A 24,608-nucleotide genomic window follows, 5' to 3' on the forward strand; every position below is an offset into this window, starting at 1 on the left:
TCTATGCAGTGCCAGGAACGATCTCGGCTACACATTTCGACAAGTCCGATGCTCAGTCACGTAAAGTCTCGTGGAAGCGATAGTAGTATATCTAAAAAGTGGTTGCTCCGGAATACCGCCTTGTTTGCTTGGTACCTGTGGCCAATGAACCGTAAATGCCGACGATGCACCACTGCCACTATGAAAGCTATTTTAAAATAGGTGTCCCTTCTGTGAAAATCCTGCACATCAAGTTTATTCTGATAGCGAACGTGGGGACATTCAATATTTTTCTTTTACAAATCGGGTGCATAATACATTCAGGTGCATGTTACATTGAGGTGCACTAGTATTTTTCTCAACTAAAGCCAGCGAAAAGTGGGTGCGCATTAGAATCGTACAAATATGGTTAGCTATGTCAATTGGGGGGCAGGGTCTGTGTCTAGAATCTTGCCTACCAGCGAAATTGCCCAAGCGAGTGATCCGAGCATTTGTAAATTGGAGGCATTCTACATTCAGATCCATATTTCCATTAAGGTGCACCTAACAGTCAGGTGTGCGCATATTTTTCAATATTTAGGCCCGCGAAAATTGTCTGCATGTTAGTTTGGGGGCACAATAGAATTGTGCCCCGAACACATTTTCATACACGCTCTTTAAATATACATCTTTAATACAAACAAGTAAAACATTAAACGGTAAAAAAATAAACTATATACAAGGGCGCTGGCTGCACTAAACGTCATTGCGCAGTTCTGCTATGTCGGCTCGCAGTGCTGCCACTTCATCGAAGACCTGCTGGAGCATTCCTTGTATGTCCCGCTGCAAAAGAAAAGAGGATTGATAGTGAGAGAGCCAGGGGGTGGCCACTGAGGACAAGCAGTGCACCAGCTGGGGTTCAGCAGGTCATCACTCATGAACGAACAGGAATAAAACAGATGCACAGCAAAATAGAATATATTTCAGTTGACATCCCTATTGTCTTCTTGCTAACATCGCATGTCACTAACTGTGGGTACGTACAGCTTATTCACTGCACAATGTGCAGTTGGGGGCAAGCAGGGATGTTACAGCAATGGCCAATCAATAAGGCTATGAAAAATAAAGTCAAGCCATGACCTAGTAATTCTGCACTCCGAGACAGTAATAACGCACATTTACATACTGTTTGCAATGTTAGTGCATTTGCAACAGGAACAGCATAAATGACAATATTTACTCCACGTCTTTTTCATTCTTGTTTCGCAGTGGCTAGATGACAGGAGAAATTGAGTCAAAGACCACTACATAAGACAAGGGGGCAATTTTTCACAAACCTCCTTGCAACAAGCTTTCTAAGACAAGCATACAGTCTACTGCCTGGATCAATACAGTCTTATCTGGAAATTATCTCACTATGCTTGCATCCCTATAAATTGAAGCGCAATGCTTGTAGTTATGTTCAACCTTGCTCCTTCAACATCTAGTGTATTATTCCCGTTTCATTGCTGTCAGTGTCACGGTTGTGTCAGATGTGATAACATTTCAGTTCCTCACTCGCAAGATCTCTAGTTGACCAGCGGTGCAGTTACAAACAGCATTGCATGTATCCAATAAAATACGCTCCACACAACCATTACTACAATTCACCTTGTTTAGAAATCAGAAATTAGTTGGTATTCAATTCAATATTCAATGACCACCTTTTCTTGAATATTCATATTCAATTAGAGAATCTCACTATTAGAATATCCCTGTTACAACTGCAACAACACTTTTCCTGAATTATGTCCAAATCCACACCTCAGAGTCTTGCCTCTGAGCCACAGAAAAAAATATCTAAAGCTATGCTTTTTGGGCTGCATATGCCAGAAGCAATTTCAAGGCCGGAAACATCATGGGTGCCATGTCTTAGACTACCTATATTTAATTCTACCGAAGCTTTATATGCAAGGCCAAGCCACAGCTAACATAAGCAGAACCCCTCCCAGCATTCCCATGGTGGCACAATGTCCAATAAAAAAAAATCACTTAGTGATGCCAGATTTCCCTTCAGGTTTAACTGAGCATTCTTTTCTTTCCTCTCACCTGGAGGAACACTCATGATACAACTACACGTACTGCTGACAAGGCGTATAAAGATAATTATAGTGTAGCCACTACAACCCATGTATTTGCAGTAGTGCTACGTTAATAGCAAACTTTTGCATTCGAAAAGAATGTCAATATTAAACTTTGAGTGCAAATCAAATCGAATATTTTTCTAATTCTTCTAAGTCAAAGAAAGAAAAGAAAAGAAAAGAAAGAACAGTCCAATACAGCTGTTCAACAGAATGGATGGCTACAAGTTGAATCACTGACTGTTGTCATGGAGGAAAATGAGTTCGTCAGCATGCCCCAGAAATATACATGTTCTCCTGCTGGTAACAACTGCACCAGACACTCAGAACAGGCGCTCGCTAGACACGCTTGTGGCTGCTATGACTAGGCACCATGAAAACGGAACTGTGCCACGCAGTGATGCAGATGATGCAAAGTAAGGTCGGCATCACCCTTGTGCAGGGCGTGAGAGCGGTCGCCTCTGGGGCGCTGCAGAGGCAGCCAGTTACGTCTAACACTAGCTTCTGGGCCCGATGTCTAACGGTAGCCAATGGGTAAGAAACCATCATTAAGACGTCGCTGGCTCGCTCCCGAGCACCCCGGAAGCTTCTGTTCCTACACTCTACACAAGGGTGACGCCGACTGTACGTTATTGGTGCGAGGCTGGGTAAATTGATATTTTGCCGGTTTTAGGGTGATGAAAGCTCAGATTTCGATTTTGCATGCTGAAGATAGCTATGCCGGGTCCTTCTTGCGTGCCCAAAACCTCTGTCCATGAATGGTGCAAACAAAGGAAGGAAATCTTCAGCTGCACGTCGACTAGGAAAAGTTTCTACTGGCAGAAAACTGGAAAATATTTGCACCTCGATGGCAAGCTTGCAGACGTTCTGAAGCAGCTCTGTGTAGACCAAGCTAGTCAAGGTAAAGGCCCTTGAATGAAACTGTCAGCAGAATATGTCCTCTATACATTCCGCCGAGCGCCTAATCAATGGGCGATTTTCACCGACTCTAAAGGAGCACTACAAACATTGTGCAGTCTGTTAAAAACAATCATCAGCCTGTTTCTTTCGACATTGCGCACTTACATCACTTGGCCATTGCATTAAGCCACTGTATCAAATTTCAGTGGATACCTGCTCATTGTGGTACTCTGGCCAACGAAAAAGCAGATGAAGCGGCATGCAAAGGTCTTCAACACTAAAACTATAAGCAGATTTATTTCACTCCATCTGATGCTTCCCAACTAGCTAAAAGATTTGCTTCTGAAGAGAGAGATAAAACTTTATTGTGTCCTTGATGGGGTTAAGGGGTGGCGGGGGTCGGGAGACTAACCCCCAATCCCCCCCTTCCTCAGACGGCGGCCAGTTCTTGCTTTCTGGCGGCGTCTTCGGCCATCCGGACGGCCCAGAGCTGCTCCTCTGGGTCTAAGCTGAGCAGCAATGTCTCCCACTGCTCGGCCGTACTAATGATGCGTGTGTTAGTGCGGGAGGTGTTGGTGGGTGAGGCTTTGGGGCATTGCCAAATAATATGATTGAGGTCGGCGCGGGCTTTGCACGCTTTGCAGAGTGGCGAGTATGCATCGGGGTACATGCGGTTGTAAAGCACGGGGTTCGGAAAAGTTCGTGTCTGAAGGAGTCGCCAAGTGGTGGATTGAGACTTAGTGTTTTGTGTGCTGGGGGTAGCGTAACCGCTCTCTGCGGTAGTGCAGTAGAATTTCTCCGAACGTGACCATTCGGTCCCGCGAACGGCTGTGGAGCTTACCAACCCAACATTGCCATTTCCTGTACTCAACCGACTCAAATCTCAGATCCAGACTCCCATCCAACATTCCTCACCGTTTGGAAACTGTATATCATTGTCTTCGCCTGAACTCTGCCTATGGAAACGGCTTACAGTACCGCTTCGGTCAAGTGACGAGCCCACACTGCAACAACTGTGGCTCAATTGAAACCGTGGAGCACATCCTGTTTGAGTGTCAAGCGTATGCCAACGAGCGTGTGTTCTATGAACATTGAATGCATTCGTTTACACAGACCTTTGTCGTTTGTCTGTCTTAGGCCCTTTAGCCTGCGTCACACAACAAGGCATGCAATGGACGTTTTACTCACATACTTATAAAACATTGGTCAACTCAACAAACTCTAGTTCTATTCTGTCATCCTCATGTATCTTTCTCACAGCGAATTCCGTCTCCTCATTGTAGGACGGTGCATACACTGAAGGACTTTACCATAGCACGCCGTTGCACGTGAGTCACAACTCAGTGGCAAATTTTTTTAAAACTTATTCCTTTTTCTTGCACCTTTCTCCTATCTTTCTCTCTCCAATTCTCTTCCCCACGCAGAGCAGCATGTTGGCAAGGTCTATACGCCGGCTAAAATCACTGCCTTTCATTAAAGGGTTCTCTCTCTCAGCAGAATTCCACATTCTGTGCGAGTGTATTGTGCTTGTGTTTTTTTTTCTCTGATCGTCAACATAAGGACATGCCATGCTTTAAAAAAAAACCTTGTAACATTACGTTCAGGGGCATTTTTATTTTGAACTCTAGAAAATTGGGTGCGCATTACGTACAATTAAATAGGGTATAAGCAGATGCTGTGCTTCACATTTTTATACTGTGCTCTTTCTAGTCTCACCAGGCCCTACTGCAAATTTTGGTTATATTATCGAACTTGTGTGACACTGTATAAGAAGCATTTTTCCAAAGAATTTTTGAAAGTGTTTAGTTATTGAATGAAGTAGACGAAACTGAAATGTGCTGCTTATAATCCGACCACGAGGCGAATCTCACTGTCGACAGGAAACACTCGCCCCCTTTGTCTGGACTAGTATCCACAAGCAGCGTTCCTTCCCTGCCTTTCTTCCATTCAAGATCCGAGGGACCGCATCAGGTTCATGCGACAAGCCTTGCCTCATTTTGTCTTCTCTTCCTTTTTTTTGATGCATGGCCTATTTTCAGTGCCAGCGTTCTACAATGGATGGCTAACCGAAGTTACTTGTCATGGTCAGTGATATCGCAAGCAGTGCGTTTTATGCAGTCATGTGTGCTCACGACCTTGACTCTCACTCAAAGTTCAGCTCCCTCGAGAGGAAGGATGCAAGGCTTCCTGTTTGAAATTTGAACTGTTTCCACATCACACAGTCATTTTCCCATTTTGCAGACACAGTGTCCACTTACGCAATTTATGCACTGAACTTGACAGTTTGCAATGCTCAAACCTGGTGAAGCGCTCTTCGGGAGCAAGAAAGGGGGAGGAGTTTACACCAACCATGAACGAGTGCTGCATCAGGGTCACTTGGATGTGGATGTGACGCAGGTGTGCGTCAATGTGGCGCGTCTGCTCGGCCAACAGGTTTTCCGTGTCCCGTGTGTGGTTTTCCAGCATGTTTTCCAGATGGCGCACGCGAGCGGCCAGTGTGGGATCGTAGGGCTGCCTCTCGACGTCCTGCAAAGATAAACACCGTCATGGGCAGCAGCAAGGGGCAGGGCCTCCCTGCAATTACAACGGCACAGCCCATCACCAGTACCCCGACCAAGAAGAATTTGGGGAACTGGGTGGCTTGATTTGCTAGCAGAATTATCTGACTGGTAAAGTATTCTGTAAAAACAGCTTTCGTTGATTTCACGAAACAGGTTGATTGTTACAGGGAAAAAAATGAAGGAGAGAGTTTCATTTTCTTTAATTTTGTGCTGGAGACCCAATGCTGGTATGCCCGTGTGACCTTTCAGATTTAAATGTACTTTTTTGTACTTTGGCCACGTTGACTCTAAAGATTCTTGAAACTTCCATTAATTCCCTGGCTCTTTTAGGACACCATGTAGCTTATTTTTACATAGCATTTGCATTGCTCGCAAGTGGTGTTGGCATTTGTTTTTCGGCATCACTTCTTTTATGTGTTTATGTTAATATTTGTTGAACATTACAAATCTCATGCGACATTTTGCATTTTCCACTGAAGCATTTGTATTGCAATAAATATTAATGACTTTTCACACGATCAGAGTTTATGACTATGGCAACTTTCTAATTAAAAAAAATATATGCAAGGCAGTGCCTTCAAGTTTCATCATGCAGATCAAGTAAGCAGCAAAGTATATATATTCCGAGTTAGGATAAAAAGGACTCGCTTCCCTTCATGATAATCCATGACAAAGTCAATATACTTATTCAACCTTTTCTCTCACTGTTTGAACCAACTCTGGTGCTCCTCAAGCTTCATGCTGCTGAGTGGGCCTACAAAGTCATTTTTAAAAATCAAGAAAGAAATGGCACACAGTGTGGTCCAATAAATAAGGTGCACGGGGAATGCCAGCCAATCCCTTTCAAGTCTCTTTCAATGCGAGTTTTCAAATCATGACACAATACCATACAAATTTTCATTTTTTGCTTTTTGTCCATTGTGAGCAGGCAGCAAACAAGCATTGTGACAATACGTCTCATGGCCAATTCCACACCCAAAATCCATTCGCACGAGTTAAAACTGATGCCAGGAGCTCTTGAAATCTTGTCAGTTGTGATGTCGAAGCTTTTCTTACAAAACCTTTTTGGCAATCTCTTAGGTACGACTGGTTGAAGGTCTGCCAAGGTGAGAATGGTCTTTAATGCACATTTCCCTTCATGAAACCACCCAAATCCCACAAAAACTCATGTACAGTTCGTGCCCCTTCCATAAATGTAGTTCGAAGCATTTCAATTGTTTCTCTGGCAATTATTTTTTTTCCCGAAGAGGAATAAAACCTCAAAGTTTGTTGTCTGTTACGTAGAGATTTTGCAATTTCACAAGAAAAGCATGAAAACAGTCTGTACAACTGACACATCAAAGCCGTAAGACGTCAGCTGGTGTCAGCTCGGAGTGTCTACCTAGTACACCCACCTAGTAAGAATACACAGCAATATAATCATCTTATGCAAAGTTTATTTTTATGATTAATACCGCAAAATTAATAGCTGCTTAGTAGCAGCAAATCTGCAAGTGGAAAAAGATTCAAGATACACGAGCTTCTAGATCAAATTTATTTCGTACAAGGTTATCAGTGATTGGAATTGGCAAGAGCATTTTAGAGCAGCTTTTGTAGCAGAATTACAATACCGAGCAGATTTTGTAGCACTCACTTATGATTCTGAATGGTTATCAATGGGGCACTTCTCACTGCACATGAAAAATGGTGCTATGCGAATGTTCCAGAGGAAGATAATCCGCATACGTGATCACTCATGAACAAATTTCAACCATCACGCAACCAAAATGAGTAAACCTGCCTGCTCGGCACAGAAAATATCGCGCATTCACAGCAGCAAAGCAAGTCACAAAAAGGCACAAAATGCTGGCAGCAATACAGTCATGTGGTACACAGGATGGTTCTTCAAGCAATTTTCTTTTAGACCTAAAGTCGTCTAGCTAGTAAAATGGCCTAGCTACAAATCCACTGCAATACGAACACAAACAAGTGAATGCAACACAGCAAGGTAGCTAATAACATGCAAGGTGGTAAGTTTCCATTTGCCGAGTGCTGTGACACAGCCACCGTGCCAAATGCATGAAGTGCGTGTCGTCGGTTGAGGAACACCTCTCCTACCAAGGCCATGCCGCCAGGATGAAATAACTACTCATGCAGGAGTTGCCACCAGCGGAATGAGCCGAGTGCGCAAAACTAGGCCCAATAGAATTTCATCCGCGCACATCCGCAAATATGACGCATACAATTTTTTAGTGGCAGACCTCAAGCATGTGTGAGGGTGCACTGGATTGGATTAGACCAGTGACCCTTTAGTTGATTTAGCTTAATGAATGGCAGAAAATGCAATGCCACTCTTAGCATAGGGAGGTGGTGACCGCCACCTGGCTTTGACCACAACTCTTTCCACAATGGCTTCTGAGAGTGTGCGGCACGGCTCATCTTTGAGCAGCTTTAGAGCAGTTTCATTTGTGGCACAAACATAGCAGCTATAACGAACTGTAGCAGATTGAAGCAACTGCAGCAGCATTCCCGCCATTTTATAATTACGAAGAGCTCCATGAAGCTAGTCTGCATTTGTTTTCTTTTTGAGTCCCCCTCACATTGCACAGTAGCTCGCAAAAGAAAATTAAATTTGGGGGTTTCGCATGTCAAAGCCACCATATAATCATGAGGCACATTGTAGTGGAAGACCCTAGGTTAATTTTGACTACCTTGGGTTGCGAAACATGCGCACACAAGCACCTTGCATTCTGTCCCGATTTCAATGCAGCCACTGCAGCCACAAACTCGCATGCTTGAGCTCGGCAGTGCAACACCATAGCCACTGAGCTACCGCAGCGTGCCCACAGTTTGTATTAAGACAGCATGTACACTGTGTGCTGCATTCATTTTCTGAAGATGTCCTGCATCATTGATGTGCACTGGCTTAAACATACAATATGCATCAGTGGTGTGCACCCCTCTCCTGTACGTTGGAACCCAACTGTTGCTCTCGCTTCACCTACCACTGCTGCTAGAAATAACAAAAGACATGTCGCATCACTGTGCATGAATACCACGACCGTAACGGCAACACTGAAAAGGCACGAGAGTAACTCGCTATCACAGGTGAGCCCCCCACCTGCATGTTTTGCGAGGGCTCTTCCGGCATTGATGGCACGGAGTTGCTCGATGCCGAAGAAGCATCCCGGTTTGTTGGGTGACCATTGTGCGTTGGACCCTGGGTGCCATTCACGTGGGGCAACCCTGGAAGTGTGGCTGAAAAGGAGAGCAACACGTATTTTCAATCTGACCCTAAGTGGATTGATTGACTATTAACAAGACAAAGAAGGTGCTGCAATGCCTAATTCGCTGACACACCAGACACCCCGAGTATACGTGGGTGCACTCGCCTCTTCTATTTTTATCACTCTACCTTCTCCCTTTTGCATTTTCTTTAAATTCTCGAGCAGGAAATAAACTCTGGTCTTCTGCATAGTACTGCTGTCCCGTTATTATTGGCGTGGCATTGCTACCGCCCAGTTTGGAGTTGACAGTGGCGATGAGGATCTCCACCCAGGCACAACTACTTCCACATACCAGCCATGGGACGTAGCTGCCCACCGGCCCGCTTTCAGCTATGGCCTAGAAGCTCCCGAATTTCCAAGAAGACTCAGACAAGTGGCAAGCACACCTCGTAAAAGTCGACGCATACTTTGAAGCAAACAATGTTAAGTGTGATGCCAAGAAAAAGGCCTTGTTGGTCGCAGCGTTACAATTGAAGCCTGCCGAGGTCCTATGCGGTAGAGTTACACCGAAAAAGCCTAACTCCTTTACATATCAAGAAGTTGTCTCAATTATGAATGAGCACTAGGAGCCATCACCGAACGAGAGAGCAGAACATTTTTTTCATTGAAACCCACAGGAAGGAGAATCAGTACAGGCATGTACTGACAAGATCTGAAGGCTAGCCGATAGCTGCAATTTTTCATCCATGTTGGAAATAGTCCAAACCCGCGATAAGAAAATCCCGTGAATACGAAATTCTCGAAACTAAATATTTTCACATCCCCGGTGAACCCCATAGGATTCAATCTATTTCGAATTTCTCGACAATGAAATGTCACTGTGCTACAATCCAGCATCAACGAAATTTGCCAGAACGTAACCCTGCACATCACCTACTTGCCAAGGCTAGCAGGCTCAAAAATGCCCTCAAATGCGATTGCTTAGCACTAAAATTGCATAAGATACCACCAGATTATATTTGCATGCACCGCCATTTTTGTTTATGAAAACAACCAAGCGCCAGAAGTGATCACACCGGAACATGTCACGACCGCCATCTTGTTTGTTGATCGCCTGTTTGAAGCAGCAGCATGTTGCTACCGACATGCGAAGATGGTTTTTGCACACCTAGTGCAGCGCGTAATGTGCGCCACGACGAGAAAAATGCTTCAAAAAGAGGGAAATCCACATCCCACCGACTTGGGAATTGTTCATGGCGCTTGAGACGGTGGTTGCAGCATGGAGTGCCACGCACTGGGCAGTGATTGAGCGGTGACCCGGGAAGACTCATTCCTTGGTTCAAGAACGCTGGTTCTGGTACAACTTGACAGGCATTGTGTGCGGGTTCGGCGCCATACATAAATTTGTGCGAAGTGGCCATAATCTCGATCGACTGATTTCGGATATACAATCGCTTTCGCAGTCGGCACCGGACGTGTTGGCGCCTACAGGCGACAGTTTGCGCTGGAGAAATGCTGCATGCTTGGAGTGCTGTTGCTCTGTGTCCGGTGCAGAGTTATGCAAAATATCGTAAAAGCGACCGTATCTCCAAAACCAATTGACTGAGAATACTGTTGCACGGCAGTGGTGCCACTGATGACCAATGCATGCGGGACACTTTTTGTACTTGTGGCAATGCAGTTCTGTATCCTCGAGTTAGCTTGCCAAACTAAGCTAACAGAATTTTGACAGTAAAGTTTCGTTCTGCAACATATTGCCTACGTACTGTCCCATTTCACAAAAACTAAAATCTCGCAGAAGTCAATTATTTCGTGTTCCCCGCTTATTTCGTTATTGCGAGGTTCAACTGTAATGCTCAGGGATTGCATCACTTGAGGCTGCAGTTGAAAAATCTGCAGAAACAGCTGCTAGCCAAGGATATGATCCTTTCAGAAGCCAAAGCACTTGCTGTGGCAGCAGAAAGCGCAGAACTCAGTTCGCGACAGATGGAAAGGCAAGGTAATGCCATCAGCGTCCTCAAGGTCAAGCAGAAATATGAACCATGCGATATTAGGAATGAGGAAAGCAGCTTATCGCACCAACATAGCTGCTGTGTTAGATGTGGTTACAAGACCGTTGTATGCTCACCGCAAAGACAAGGCCACTTGGCACATGTACGTACTTGGGTAACAGTGAACAACCAAACCTTGGCACTAACAGCCAAGTGTGCAGATGAAGCTGAAGATATTGACAGCAGCACATTGTAAATATAGTCTAATGACGAATTAATCCCTGGTTCCAGAGATACGAAAGCATGTCACATGGAACGGAATCACCTTGAAGATGGCAGTTGATACAGGTTCGCCTGTGTGCCTAGTGCCAAGAGCAACGCATGAGGCCTACCGTCATCAGTGGCCGCCACGCAGTAAAGCTACGGTGACACTCGTGCTATCTAGGAAAGTTACAAGTGCTGGGAGTTTTGGAAATGCAGCTTCCTATGGGTACACAAAAGTTGACTGTAATCTCATGGTGTTTGACTGCGAAGGCCCCAGCTTCTAAGGCCGTGGTTTATTGCAGAAGCTTTCTACTAAAGGGGCGCCACTCTTTCACACTGCATCTCATAGTTCACATCTGTGGGGATTTTAAAGCAACTCTGAACCCTGTGTGCGAAATGGAACGGTACCCTCTGCCCGTAGTCAACGACATCTTCGCTACTCTATGTGGAAGGCAGCAATTCAGCAGCTTGGATTAGTGCGATGCTTACAAACAAATTGCACTATATGAAGATTCGCGTAAATTGGCCATCATGAACAGTCCCAAAGGGTTCTTGTTATAATCGACTGCTGTTCAGGATTGCGTTGGCACCTGCAATTTTTCAAAGGACCATTGGATATGTACTGCAAGGCCTTTCGGAGGTGCAAGCATATTTGGACGATGTCTTAATAGCAGAAACGAAATATAACCACAGTGCTAATCTGCAAGTGGTCCTGTGGCACTTTGTATAGACAGTATGGTCTCAAGCTTCACTCAGAGAAGTGCCAGCTAGGTGAAGTGGCAGTTATGTATCTAGGCCCTAGAACTGATGCGGCAGGGTTGCACCCAACAGAGAACACTGAGGCAATTAGGCTGGCTCCAGCTCCTCGGAATGTCGCAGAGATGCAGTCTTTCTTGGGCATGCTGACATTCTATAACAAATTCTTGCCAAATCTGTTTATGCTCCTGCACCCCCTGTACCATCTACTAGAAAATAAATCAAAATGGTCTTGGAAAGGGCATGAAGACAGGGCATTCCAGATGGCTAAAGACACTGTTCTGCAGCTGTGCTAACTCACTTCAACTCTGCAAGAAAATTATTTCTGAATAGTGACACTTCACCTTATGATGTGGGGCAGCTCTTTTTCATCGGACAGAGGGACAATATTGGTGTAATAAGAAAGTAGTATGGCAACCTAGAAGAAGCCGACGGAAGCCACAACAAAAAAGTGAAAGCGTGAGCTTGAAATGAACGTGCTTGGGACGAACGTGCACGAGACGAACGTGTGCGAGATCAGTTTGAAGTAATAGTTCTGGAAACCCGCAAAGTGGAAAGAAGCACTTAATAAAGAGGAAATCAGACATTGTAGCAATTGCTACGAATGGGCGGATGTCTGATTTCCCCTTTATTAAGTGCTTGGGAACACTACGCTTGGTTTTTGTGCACCATCGCATGAGGCATATGGTACTTACAGTCGTGCTGAGAAAGCATTTGCCTAGCAGATCATGGGCAAGTGACTGCGCCGTTGAAATGTAGCTTGTGTAGCTTTGTCAGCTGCAGTTTACATGCTTTCTGCGCGTTGGCTGGTCTGCATCGGACTTGCCTGCTGCGCTGTGGTGCACGCCTTCGCTCTGAAAGCTGGGACAGGAAAGATGTGTTCGGCCTTCCTCTACTCAGTGTTGTATACTGCACAGCCATCTCGTGTTCGAGTATGTGTTTGAGCACCCGACAGCCACGCAACGCATCGGCATTCTTACAACAGCTCAAATCACGAGCGCAACAGAGAGAACGCACACCAAGAGAGACGCCTGTCAACTTGCAAACAATGAGCGAGCAATGTGCCTGGCTGCCTAGGCGCAATATGGCGCAACTGAGAGATCAACAGCTGCGTACGGTTCTTCAATATTTACCATATCCGCATCGCTACCGCTTTGCCACCAGGTGCACACGTCATCTGCATAGGCGCTATTGCAGTTGGCATTTAAGTGCAGTCGCTGACATATCACTTGTACAGAATAAGCTGTAAAATTTCTGAGGCTTCGCATCGTACTGCTAATGCGAAGATACCGTCGGCATGGCATGAAACCATGTTTTTGTTTAGCAACTCTTAAATTCAACAAAATGTTTTTTATTCACATTTTTCCAATTTTTCCAATTGACTGATAAGACGGAAATTTTACAGCTTGTTGTGCGCAAGAAATGTCAACCAGTGACTGCACTAAATTGCTTAATAAGGTTGAATTTCAATACAATGCAATTTCAAGATACCTAAGTAAATGTTGATTTCACTGACTTCATCATACTGAGGTGTAACTATACGTGCCTGCAATGCAAGGGAATAAAGTTAGTTCTGTGTGGAAAGTGATAAATTCACTTTGCATCTAAAAGGTTTCTCCAAGTACACCGTGCAATTTTTTTTTTACACCGTGGAATTTTTTTTTAAAACCACAATACACTTGAACCTCATTATAACAAAGTTGGAGAGGAAGTAATTTGTTATATCCATTACTTGGTTATATTGAATTATTGCCCTTTACTGCAGTGTACGCCCAATGGCACGCATAACGTAAAACATGCAAAGGAGAATATGGCTCTATGGCCCTCCGAACCGTTACGTGGTCGGGTATACGCTGAAAATTAAATAAAGTAACAACAGTAGACTATGCGTGCAACGTGAAACTTTTTAGCACCTGGCACGGCAGCCGTTAAATAGCATCCTCATGATCCAATGTGATGTCCTTTTGCTTCCTTTTTCCACTTGACTCGCCCATGTTGCCGTAAAACTGGGGAAACAATGACACGTTTGAATGGCCCAGCTAGCAAGCTGCGATGTGCACGACAACCATCACATTTGACCAGCACGTGGCACACAACATGATGTGCCGACTACGCAGCTGGCGCAGTATCCTTGGGCGACCTCAACGACGTTTTGAGATAGTCTCACTTTCAAGATTTTGCAAAGGCGTTCGAGTATACGGCCAGCAGAGCTTGGCCCACAGCCAGAAATGTGGACGTACGAGTGGATGTGTTCAACCTGTGAAAGCGAGACTGTCTAATCTGCCGGTCTCCTGTGGCCCCGTGGCTGCTGTGGCTCAACTGTGTGAGCACACCAGCTCGGCTTCGTCGGCTCGTGCTGGCTTTACGCAATCTCGGAGCTCATGCCTAGCTGCGTCAGTACAGCATGGCGCGCCACAGTGAGAGAAAAGTGGAGGCACTGTTTTTTAGCAGGCCACGGGCAAGCATCATCATCGATATGTGGCACGGCGCAGCTAGGAGTGTCCTCAGGTTGCACATTGCACTTTCGGAGGATCACCCTAGCTTCACCAGCTGGGAAAGATGTGCAATAAGATCAGAAATCGGTGCTGCTTCTGCCCGGCTACGCGCAGCGGTGAGAAATACCAGTGTTGCTCGACAGCACATTTGGCACAGAAAATTTTTAACTGCCGCACCGAACGATGCAGAACCAGGCGGAAAGCAATATGCTCAATTCTGCAAGGGCCGGTATTTTTGGTTTCGAAGACTACTCTAGTTCGTAATATCCATCGGTAGAGAAATATTACTTCATTAAAACTGAGCATTTAAATACAAGGATCTCTGTGGTTATTTCAAGGGGGATTGCATTTACTTTGTCCTATTGTGTCTTGTTATAACAATGTTCAAGTATATACAGTAGAATCTCGACGATACAATTGCGCCTGGTATGAATTTCAGGATGCTAAACTTTTTTCAAAAGTCCCGGCCCACGTCAATTCGCTTACAGCATACTAAGTTTCAAAAGTTCCGAACCACTTTTTGCACCATGATGGATGATACAAACAATTGAGTTGCCGCGAAATCTCGGGCAAGGAGTGCCTGTAGCACGAGACACTGACTTCATGGACATTTGTCGACCTCAAGTTCAAGTGAAGCTTCTTTAAATGGCTCCAAAAAAGGTGATCAGACCCCTCAGCATATTCTTGTTAATCGCTTCCATAGCAGCAGGATCCCTTGCTTCAAACAGCACTTTTATATTTTCAAACTGGCAGAATATGGATCTGAGCATCGCAAGTTTCGAGTTCCATTGTGTTGGAACGTCCCATAATACTCTGCTACCGAGCAGACTGGCTAATACATTTTGATGCCCCCCGTACACCGGTAGCAAAGGACACTGGCTGTTGTGAGGCCGGTAGCGCAGGTGCGCTGGTCTCATTCCTTTTGCCAGAGCAACCAATGTCACTCTGCCTCGCACTAGAAAAAAATGCCTTTGCTTTTTTGCAGTATCGTACAACTTGTCGGCCTTTTTTCAAGCATATTGCAACTTTATCAAGAACTGAAAATCACATGCAACCCAGCCTAGCCCCGTCGGCAAGATTGGTGGCATTCGCTTCCATGGGTAGTCTTATCTCTGCGTTCCACGCCTTATATCATTTTTGGTGTTCAATGTCTGTTCCACGCCTTATATCATTTTCGGGTGCAATTCAAACTTTTCGACCTTTTAATCCGTCACAGGCACAATACGAAGTACCTTTGCTGCTGCGAAGAAAAGTGCATGACTCCCTTGCATAAATAATGTCCTTATCACCATCAGGCAGCAGCTAGAATGCAGCAATTATAAAAGAAAAAAAAGGTAACCAGGAAGATCTTGAAATGTTGGCCTCGGAAGAAGTGAAGTGCACAGCTCGCTGCTGCCTAAGTGTGCGTGAAACAAGCGTGCCTGCGATTCCAATTCACATCAGCCAATAGGAGCATTCCCTGCATACCACACGACTGCAGTAACGCATCGTGACAATATGTAGTTTATTTCATTTTTGCGCGCACTTTTGTTTTTATTTCTGCATGGAAAAATATAGCGCTACAGCTGTCTGAATCTCTGATCTCTCGTGCTTACAACGACACCAAAATGGCGACACCGCGTCAACGAAAAGCCACACTGGCATGATCAATGGTGTGATAGCAAATGCCGAAGCCCAATTTTCTTCCCAATTTCTAAGAAAATAAAAAAGTTCAACTTTCCCAAATTCTGCTCCGTATTTCTTTCAAATATTTCACCATGAGATAAAGGGAGGTCTAAGGATTGCAAAAAAAAAGTAAAATTAGAAAGAACCTGAAATTTTGAGCCAAGTTGACCATTTCATTACTGCCATAATGCAGTAATGTATTACACCCCGCAGTACTAATCTAATGGTGAGCAGTAGTTGAAGCAGAAATGTCACTGAACCGAGCATTTCAGCAAGGGGATTTGTCTTCAGCAGGGTAGCAACCGTTTTGGTACTACTGAACACATTTCAAGGCTTCATCTTCCTACGAACTTCTACCTTGATTGGAGCATTCAACTTAGATTATTGCACTAAAGAATTGACAACATTAATGAAATTTCAGATGCATGTAGGTGTCTTGCACGAAGTGATAACATTGTAACAGTATTTTGATGGCAAAAACACCAACTGGGAAATGATGTACATTGTCAATATCACATGCCAACTGGGAAATGACGCACATGTACATTGAGGCAATGTACATGTGTCAACATCACATCACCGCATGGAGAGCAGCCCCAGCTGCAAGCACCGACCTGCTGCCTGGCTCTTCTCCTGAGGTGCCGATCGCACTGACAACCTCGTCACAGAGGTGCTCCCCGTCTCGGAGCTTGGCAATGAATCGTTCAGTACCGGCATGAAGTCACTGAGGCCTGTCGCAAAAACAGAAAAAGAAAAGAAAAGGCATTCACACGACGAACAAGGTATGTATGTATTAAAGACTCAGATTCAAAAGCAATCATTTCTGAACAGAGTGAACCTTGCTTTAATGATTCTGTACTAGTAAGCAGACATTACACATGCTTTCAGAGGGTAGTTAAGGGGCAGCAAAACGTTTAGTTAGGATATGAAGAGAGACAACAGTGAAAATTCAAGTAATCCTATATAGTATGTTATATAACTTGGACTACTTATGATGTTACTTATAGGGCAGGATCACGTGTAATTGAGTCTTTCCTGACACCCATTTATCTTCCCATAGAACTCAATGTATATGTGTATGGCTCATAGTGCAGCTGCACTATGAGCTGTACCCACCCCTCATGTAAAACCCCACACCAGTGCCATTTGAGGTACGAATGAATGAATGAATGAATGAATAAATGAATGAATGAATGAATGAATCAATGAATCAATCAATGAATCAATGGATGAATTACTGGTTATAATATAATGTGGCTTCCGGAAAATCCCACAGACAAGCAGAGATGGCGAGCTCATTTCTTAACAAGGCACACCGGCGGAGGGGAGGGAAATGCAGAGGAGATGTGGGGAGAAGGAACAGAAGGGGGGGGGGGGGGTGAGAGAGCTCAGTGGGAATGCAGTGATTGCCTAGGTGATGGAGAAGCCTTTTGCTCTAGCCACATGTCAATCATGTGCGGTTTACAACGAATGTGTGCGCATTATCACTCTTTGGCTCTTCACTTTGTGTGCATGAAGTAAATACAGTCCCTGACTTATCTTTCCGAACTCGCAAAACAGTCCCTGACTTATCTTTCCGAAGTCGCAAAAGTGTCTGAATTATTGGGCAGGCTGGATAAACGGATTTCCATGGTAAAATCAATTTGTTGTTTTATACAACTCCAGCACCGTGGAAAAGCCTGGTCGAGGCCACAAGTGTGCTCCTCATTAGCCTGCTGCAATGAGTGTCGTTGCTAAGTGCAGATATTGGGTGTGCAAACTCGACTCCGCGATGCTGTCATATTAAAATCTTGCAAATTCATCAGTTAGGAATTGTCCACACTGAAGCTTCTGCCGTCCTTATCAGTACATGCAGGCACAAAACTTCTGCTACATGCGGTCGTGGTAGCTGCCAGCGGATTGCCCACAAAACCAACTCCACGCGTGCTTCCATCTGATCTGCGATGCCTGTGTGTGCCATCTTGCGCCAGATTTGCTTATTCATCTACAGGTACGTGCATGTGTGATAGGCAAGCTTCCCGTGATGACATGCCACCTGACACCCCCACTGGCTAGGCCTAACCAGCGCTGTCACAATGCGAGTCGATGGCCAATGTCGTAATTTGCTGCACAGTCAAACCACTGCACCAACGAAAGTGCAGGCATAGTGACCAGTTACATGCTTTGATTTCCGGACACACCTGACTGCTTGGTCTAGATGTTTTGCACAAGCCCAGTCTTTGAAAAATGTCTTGGCTATAGTGCAACACAGCTTATAGTGCAGAAATTCATGATCCCGGTGACTTACATTATTTGATTTATGCTGTAGTCAACTTTTTTCCTTTCTTCATTTTAATTATGTTCATACATGCGATAATCAGGCTTCTTTAGAAGTCCACACATTCAGATTGTGGTAATTCGGACCCTGCCATCTGTGTGACAGAGGTACACTTCCCATGGAACAAAACCTGACGTGACATCGCATCCCTTAAAAAAAAAAAGAAGCAGTGCCATGCTATCATGCTTCTTGGCACTAACAGTGTACTCGTATATACATCCACATATGCACAAGCAAATGTATGCACATATATAGTACTCAGCGTTGCATAAAAAACTAAAGGCATACACGACTTTACTAACACGACCAGCTCTTTGCTGCTTAAAGTTTGCACAGAGGTAGCCTTTTGCAGCATTTCATACATACCACGATTGCAGGGCACTCTCTTGGGTCCACAATAAATCCAAGAAAAACAAATTTATGGGCTCATTGAACAAACCACCCAGACACTCACCACCAGAATCGCATTCTTTTCCCAGTTTGCCCTCCTGCCTTCTGGACCTCTTGTGGCCTGCTGTATAGCTTCTTTTGCAATGTGAAGTTAATGATTGCCAATGCTGTGTAACCCCTGCACTGGCTAGCATTCTAACAAAACTGAATGGGACATTGCATCAAACAATACTGCCATCATTGCATGTGACAGCAACAACCAGCATTGCTATTTTGAATGTTTAAGTGCAGGCAATTTCTGGGTACATTGTGTTTTCTAATGGCTATACGTTCAACACCACAGTTCGAAAGCACAGCTTTCTGCCCCGGCAGCACTCAAAAGGCAAAGGTCAATGTCAAGCAATGCATAGTCATTATCAGCAAATGTCACCATTTCTCTATTTATGTACGCTGCTAATTTGGTGAGCATTAAAGACAAGACCGGCTGTGGGCCTTGCATTGTGTTGGGCCTCTCTGCCAGAATTCTTTCCCATGACGGGTCAGCGCATGCCGATTGCTGCAGAAGCAACTTTCTGAAAGACCTTTGAGCTAATCATTTCAACAAGTGTTCACTTCGTAGGCTCCATACCAGAAGCAAATTGCAATGTGTCACGATGTGAACTCGAACGAGCACACATGTAAACAAAGTGCTTCACGTTTTTATATAATAGGGCAGGTGTTTGGGACTCAACTCACCTCTGGAAAGCTTTTTTTTTTTTGTTAGAAAAACTTGTAATTTGAAAAAGCTTGTAAAAATTGGCCACCACCATTTTGGAGTACATTTTTAGCTGCCCGTGGCTGCATGCTGGAGGAAAGTATAGACATACTCTGATCTCAATGCTGTGGAAGTGCAACCCCCATGTATTATGGAAGGGGGATGACCTGATGGAATGTGAGGTAGCCATCACCTGACAGTTCGGTTGAGGCCTGGTCAAGTGATTGCATAACCTTTGTAGCAGCTAAAGGTTCCAATGGTCAAGTTCTCAACAGTGCTAGATTCTGCCACCACCAGAGTAATAGGCCCCCGAAGCATCAGCAGCCTGGGCATCATCGCATGCTTACTGTTCCTGTGAGTTGGAACGTCCTGAACGACCTCAAGCAGATTTAAGTGCATCTCTATATTTCAAACAGGTGTGCTCAGGCAGTGGCGCATGTCGTGTACCAGCCTAGAATACTTCGGCATTTTGCGCAAAGCTGCACAAACCCTTTCATATATCACTTCACATCACTAATGCAAAGCTGAAGGGTGTGGCCAAAACATTGCATGCCTTGCCAAGATGACCGTATCACCCCAGATGTAAAGTTTCTGCCGTTGTTGACAACCACATAAATTGGCACTTGGCTTTGAGCCGGGATCTCCAACTTTTCAAGGAAGCTTTTGATGAAAATTCAAAAGCTGACAGCGATACGAGACTCCCATTTCAGCTTGTGCATATGCTGCACAAACTGCTTGTCCATGACGTGGCAAGTGACACACACAACTCATTAGCATGCGAGGTCCTACGATCGGTAGTCAGAGAGAGACTGAACTCCGCTTTGGAAAACCATCAGGACATTGCATGTTACCACTTTTTGCATTTTACAGGTCTCGCACGATCACCCTGGAAAATGTCATGCATAATGGCACTGCGCCATCCGGCATGAGAAAATTCAACATACTGAGAAACCCAGGCTCCTCAACAATGCGATAAAAATGTACGCTGCATGTAATGAAGTGGGCATCAGTTTCGTCATCACTTGTGCTTACAAAGTCCGAAACATCCACCAAGTCTAAATTTTAAAGAAAATGAAAATGAAAAAAAAAGTGATATAAACCGGTAAAAAACGACCGGTATACAAGACATGGGTAGACTTTTTGCCGCACTTTTTTTGAAAAAATGTTCAACCTATATTCTGGTTTTTATGCTAAGTGTTTCCATTTCGGATATCCAGTCATGGGGCAAAGCTAGTCATGATGCTGCAGACAGCAGAAGTTCTGCTTTGAATTGCGAACACAGTGTTGCGCCTTGGCTGTACTTTGTACTTGAAGCATTCGCTCCCCACTGCCGGCGCTTTTTCTGGTAGCGTCGTCCTCGTGCTGACGACACTATCGGCTGTGGGAGCAGAGTCCATGCAAAAGTGGGGCTGGCTTGGCCTAATACTTACTGCTGATGTGAAGTTATTGTCAATGTGGCGTGAAACCATATCATTTGTCCATGACACCCAAATTTATCAAACTACATTGTTTTCTCACTCAAACTTTCTTTTCTGAACTGCCCGATATCAGAAAATGCTACGGCCCCTTTTCCTCATAAGAAAAATTGATCGGCGACTGTACTTATTTGCATAAAAAGCCGAATTTCAATATAACGACTTGGATATAACGAAGCAAATTGCTGATCTTACCTACTTCATTATAATGTAATGGATACAAAAGGCGCGGACAAGAGAGAAGACGAAGAGAACGAGGAGTTTGAGAGGTCGGGCTGCGCTACGATCATCGTCCATCGTAACAGTTGTAGTGGAGGTGCGGGGCAATCGACACCCGAAGACGGAGGCTGAACCACAAGTTCTTCGACGGAGCCATCACCTTGCTGGACTCCCACCAAATCCACGGGAGCTGAATATGTCCCCACGACGCGGACGAACAACGGCCCATTCGAACTGCTGCTCCGACAAGTTCCGTTCTGCAACTGAGAGATGCGCGTCCCTTCACCGGAAGATCAGACGAAGACGCCGAGGAATGGCTCATCCATTATCACCGGGTGAGTGCCGCCAACAGGTGGAACACCGCTTCTCAGCTTTCGAACGTCGTGTTCTTTCTAATGGATACTGCGTTGTTGTGGTTCGACAACCACGAGGAAACGTTCACAACATGGGGAAGATTTGTTTCGGAAATCAAAGAGCGATTCGGCGACTCCGCGACGAAAAAGCAAAGGGCAGAACAGACACTACTGCAACGTGCGCAAGTGCCAGGCGAAACCTGCACGACCTACATTGAGGCAGTAATAAAACTGTGTAGGATGGTGGACTCTGGAATGTCCGAGGAAGACAAAGTCGGGCACATCCTAAAAGGAACTGCCGAGGATGTTTAAAATTTCCTCATCGCAAAAGACAACCTGGCTTCCGTCACTGACATCATTCGGCACTGTCGCACTTTCGAGCAACTAAAGACGAGGCGCATAACGCCGAAGTTTGGCAGGCTAGCCAATGTGACGACAGTTGCAAGCGTGGACAGTAACCAGCCCCTTGATCTTGCAACAACAATCCAACAAATAGTTTGGGAAGAACTCGGCCTGCATGCACAAGTGACACATCCATGCACTCATAGATTCCGCCTACTACCAGATTTTGAGCCAAACGTGGCATCCTTCTCTCCGTATCCTGCGGCGAGGGGCACCGAGGATTATGAACTCGCGCCCCGACAGCAGCCACGTCTCTACGACAGAGGCCCTACTTATGATGCTCGGCCACAAAGAGAGCAGCCACGTTTTCACCCCCGAGGCCCTGTGACTTCTTTCAGGCCGCGACAAGAACAGCACTGACCCTACTACCACGACATGACTCATTAAAGATATAACGGATTTCAGCAAGCAGCAGAGACATGTTATCCACATGACCACGAACTTTCTCGCCGCCCACAGCCGTCTACCATTCCTTTCGAGGAAGACGCTGTGAACCGCGACCCTCCCATGTGCTACAACTGCGGTTCCACGGGCCGTATAGCTCGGTATCGTCGCCAAGCCCGTCAATCACGTAGGACACCATCGATTTTCTCGCCACCCAGAACCCATACTTCACATGACTTGCGGACGACGGATTTGCTTCCAGGGGATCACTTCTCACACGAGACCAGACGCAGCGATTCGCCAGCATCTGAGCGGAGTTTGACGCCACCAAATAGCCGTCCCCGTCGCTCTCCGCTCCCTTGGCGCTGTTCTTCCTCACTGCCGCCGGGAAACTAGCATCCGCGGCCAATGGGGGTGAGGTCGCCGGAAGGTCTTTGCAAGAAATACCTCTGCCTGTTGCGATGTTCAAAAACAAAGTGAATGTCTCGATTGACAGAATACCGACCATGGCGTTAGTTGATATTGGACAACTGTGTGATGAGCCTCGCTTTCAAAAACCGTCTAGGCCACAAAGTTATGTATTCTTGGAACGATGGTATTACCTTTCGTGGAGTAGGCGGCGAGTGGCTTCATCCCCTTGGTGTTTGTGCTGTGGGTGTTTTGTTGGCTGGGAAAGTGTTTGTGTCGGAATTCTTTGTTCTTTCTCGTTGCTCACACAATGCTATTCTTGGTATCGATTTTCTTTAACAGTGCGGCGCTTCCATGGACTGTGGTTGTGGCGAAATATCATTGAACAAGTTATTTATATCAGCACATTCCGAACAAAGCTTGGGTGGTGAAGACAGGGACGCAGACACACTCAGTGTTCTTGATGAAGTGATTGCACCATCGTGGTGCCTGACACCCATTCGTGTTTCGGCAACTACTGTTGATGCTGATTGTTTTGACCTTGTAGTTAGGCCTCTCCGCATAAACTGTGCTAAAAAGGATATACTTGTGCCCTGCTCTGTCGTGTGCATGACGAAAGGAGTCGCCACATCACTGAACTGTTCCGCCACGCCGGTTGTCCTTCCTCGCGGTATGAAAATCGCTCTTTTCGATGAAGCCGCATGTAGCTCAATAGCGGCACTAACTACGGACGTCTCTACAGCTTGCTCTCCTTGCGATAATCGTCATTCTGAAGCGCTAATGCTTGGCATGATCAGCAAGGCTCTTGGTACATCGGAACGGCAAGCACTAGTACAGGTCCTTGCCAGGCATGAGGCTGCATTCGACTTCACGCATGGAGATGCACCCCTTCATTTACCATCGTCCCGCGCTCATCACAGAATAGATACCGGCTCAGCACATCCCATCCGCCAGAAGCCCTACCGAGTGTCATCGTCCGAGCGTAAAGTTATTGCAGAGCAAGTCAAGGAGATGAACAAAGGTGTCGTTCGAGAGTAGTCTAGTCCATGGGCAGCCCCAGTAATCCTGGTCCAAAAAAAAGATGGCTCCTGGAGATTCTGCGTGGATTACAGACATCTAAACGCAGTGACGAAGAAGGATGTCTATCCACTACCGCGAATCGATGACGTCATTGATTGCTTACACGCTGCTTCTTACTTCTTAACACTTGATTTGCGATCAGGGTATTGGCAAATACCTATGGACCCTGCCAACGAGGAAAAGACTGTTTTCGCGACTCCAGATGGCCTATTCGAATTTAATGTTATGCCTTTTGGCCTTTGCAATGCTCCTGCCACCTCTGAAAAATTCATGGACACAGTACTACGTGGACTAAAGTGGGAGACATGTATGTGTTACCTCGATGATGTTGTAATCTTTGGCCGCACGTTTGAAGAACATAATGAACGCCTCAGCCTCGTTCTCATCTTCTCTCTTCTTGTCCGCACCTTTCGTATCCATTATCGCCTTTGCTTTCGTATAGTTCATTCATTTCGTGAGGCTTAACTGTATAGGAGAATGTATAAGTATTGACTAAAATCGAATAATGCCCACGGTGGTTCATTCTTTGTGGTTTTCACCTCTCTAAGCAGAGACCATACTGCATGAAAAGTTTTAATGTTTCTAAATGCACTGCGCATATTCTGAACTTACCAATGCTATGCTACCACGGTGGCAGCCACATCAAGGTGGCATCAGTGCCGACGAGCCATCAAGCCAGCCATGCCAAGTCCAGCCGGCAATACGAAACCTCAAGTCTAGAGCAGTGACAGCAGAAGTTCTGCTTTGAACTGCATACATTGTGTTGTGCGTTGTCTGTACTTTGTACTTGAAGCATTCGCTCCCCACTGCCGGCGCTTGATGTGGTAGCGTCGTCCTAGTGCGGGGGACTATATTGGCCACATCATTATGTTGAGAACACATTGCAACGGTAGATGACTTAAATGTTTTG

At 45.4% G+C, this 24,608-nt stretch overlaps 1 protein-coding gene across 3 annotated transcripts in view; it reads right to left on the reverse strand.

Moving 5' to 3' along the window:
- Positions 1 to 634: 634 nt before the first annotated feature.
- Positions 635 to 24,608, reverse strand: part of LOC135913310 (protein NEDD1-like) — a 98,151-nt gene continuing 74,177 nt past the window's right edge. For all 3 annotated transcript variants that reach the window (XM_065445904.2, XM_070541261.1, XM_070541262.1), the window contains exons 12-15: positions 16,531 to 16,647; positions 8,640 to 8,776; positions 5,328 to 5,504; positions 635 to 801 (exon numbers count right to left, since the gene is read on the reverse strand). In XM_065445904.2, coding sequence (XP_065301976.1) covers positions 715 to 801; positions 5,328 to 5,504; positions 8,640 to 8,776; positions 16,531 to 16,647 — 518 coding nt within the window. In that variant the 3' untranslated portion in view covers positions 635 to 714. The remainder of the gene's footprint in view (positions 802 to 5,327; positions 5,505 to 8,639; positions 8,777 to 16,530; positions 16,648 to 24,608) is intronic.

Source organism: Dermacentor albipictus, chromosome 6 (genome assembly GCF_038994185.2).
Source record: "Dermacentor albipictus isolate Rhodes 1998 colony chromosome 6, USDA_Dalb.pri_finalv2, whole genome shotgun sequence".
Classification (NCBI taxonomy): Eukaryota; Metazoa; Arthropoda; class Arachnida; order Ixodida; family Ixodidae; genus Dermacentor; species Dermacentor albipictus.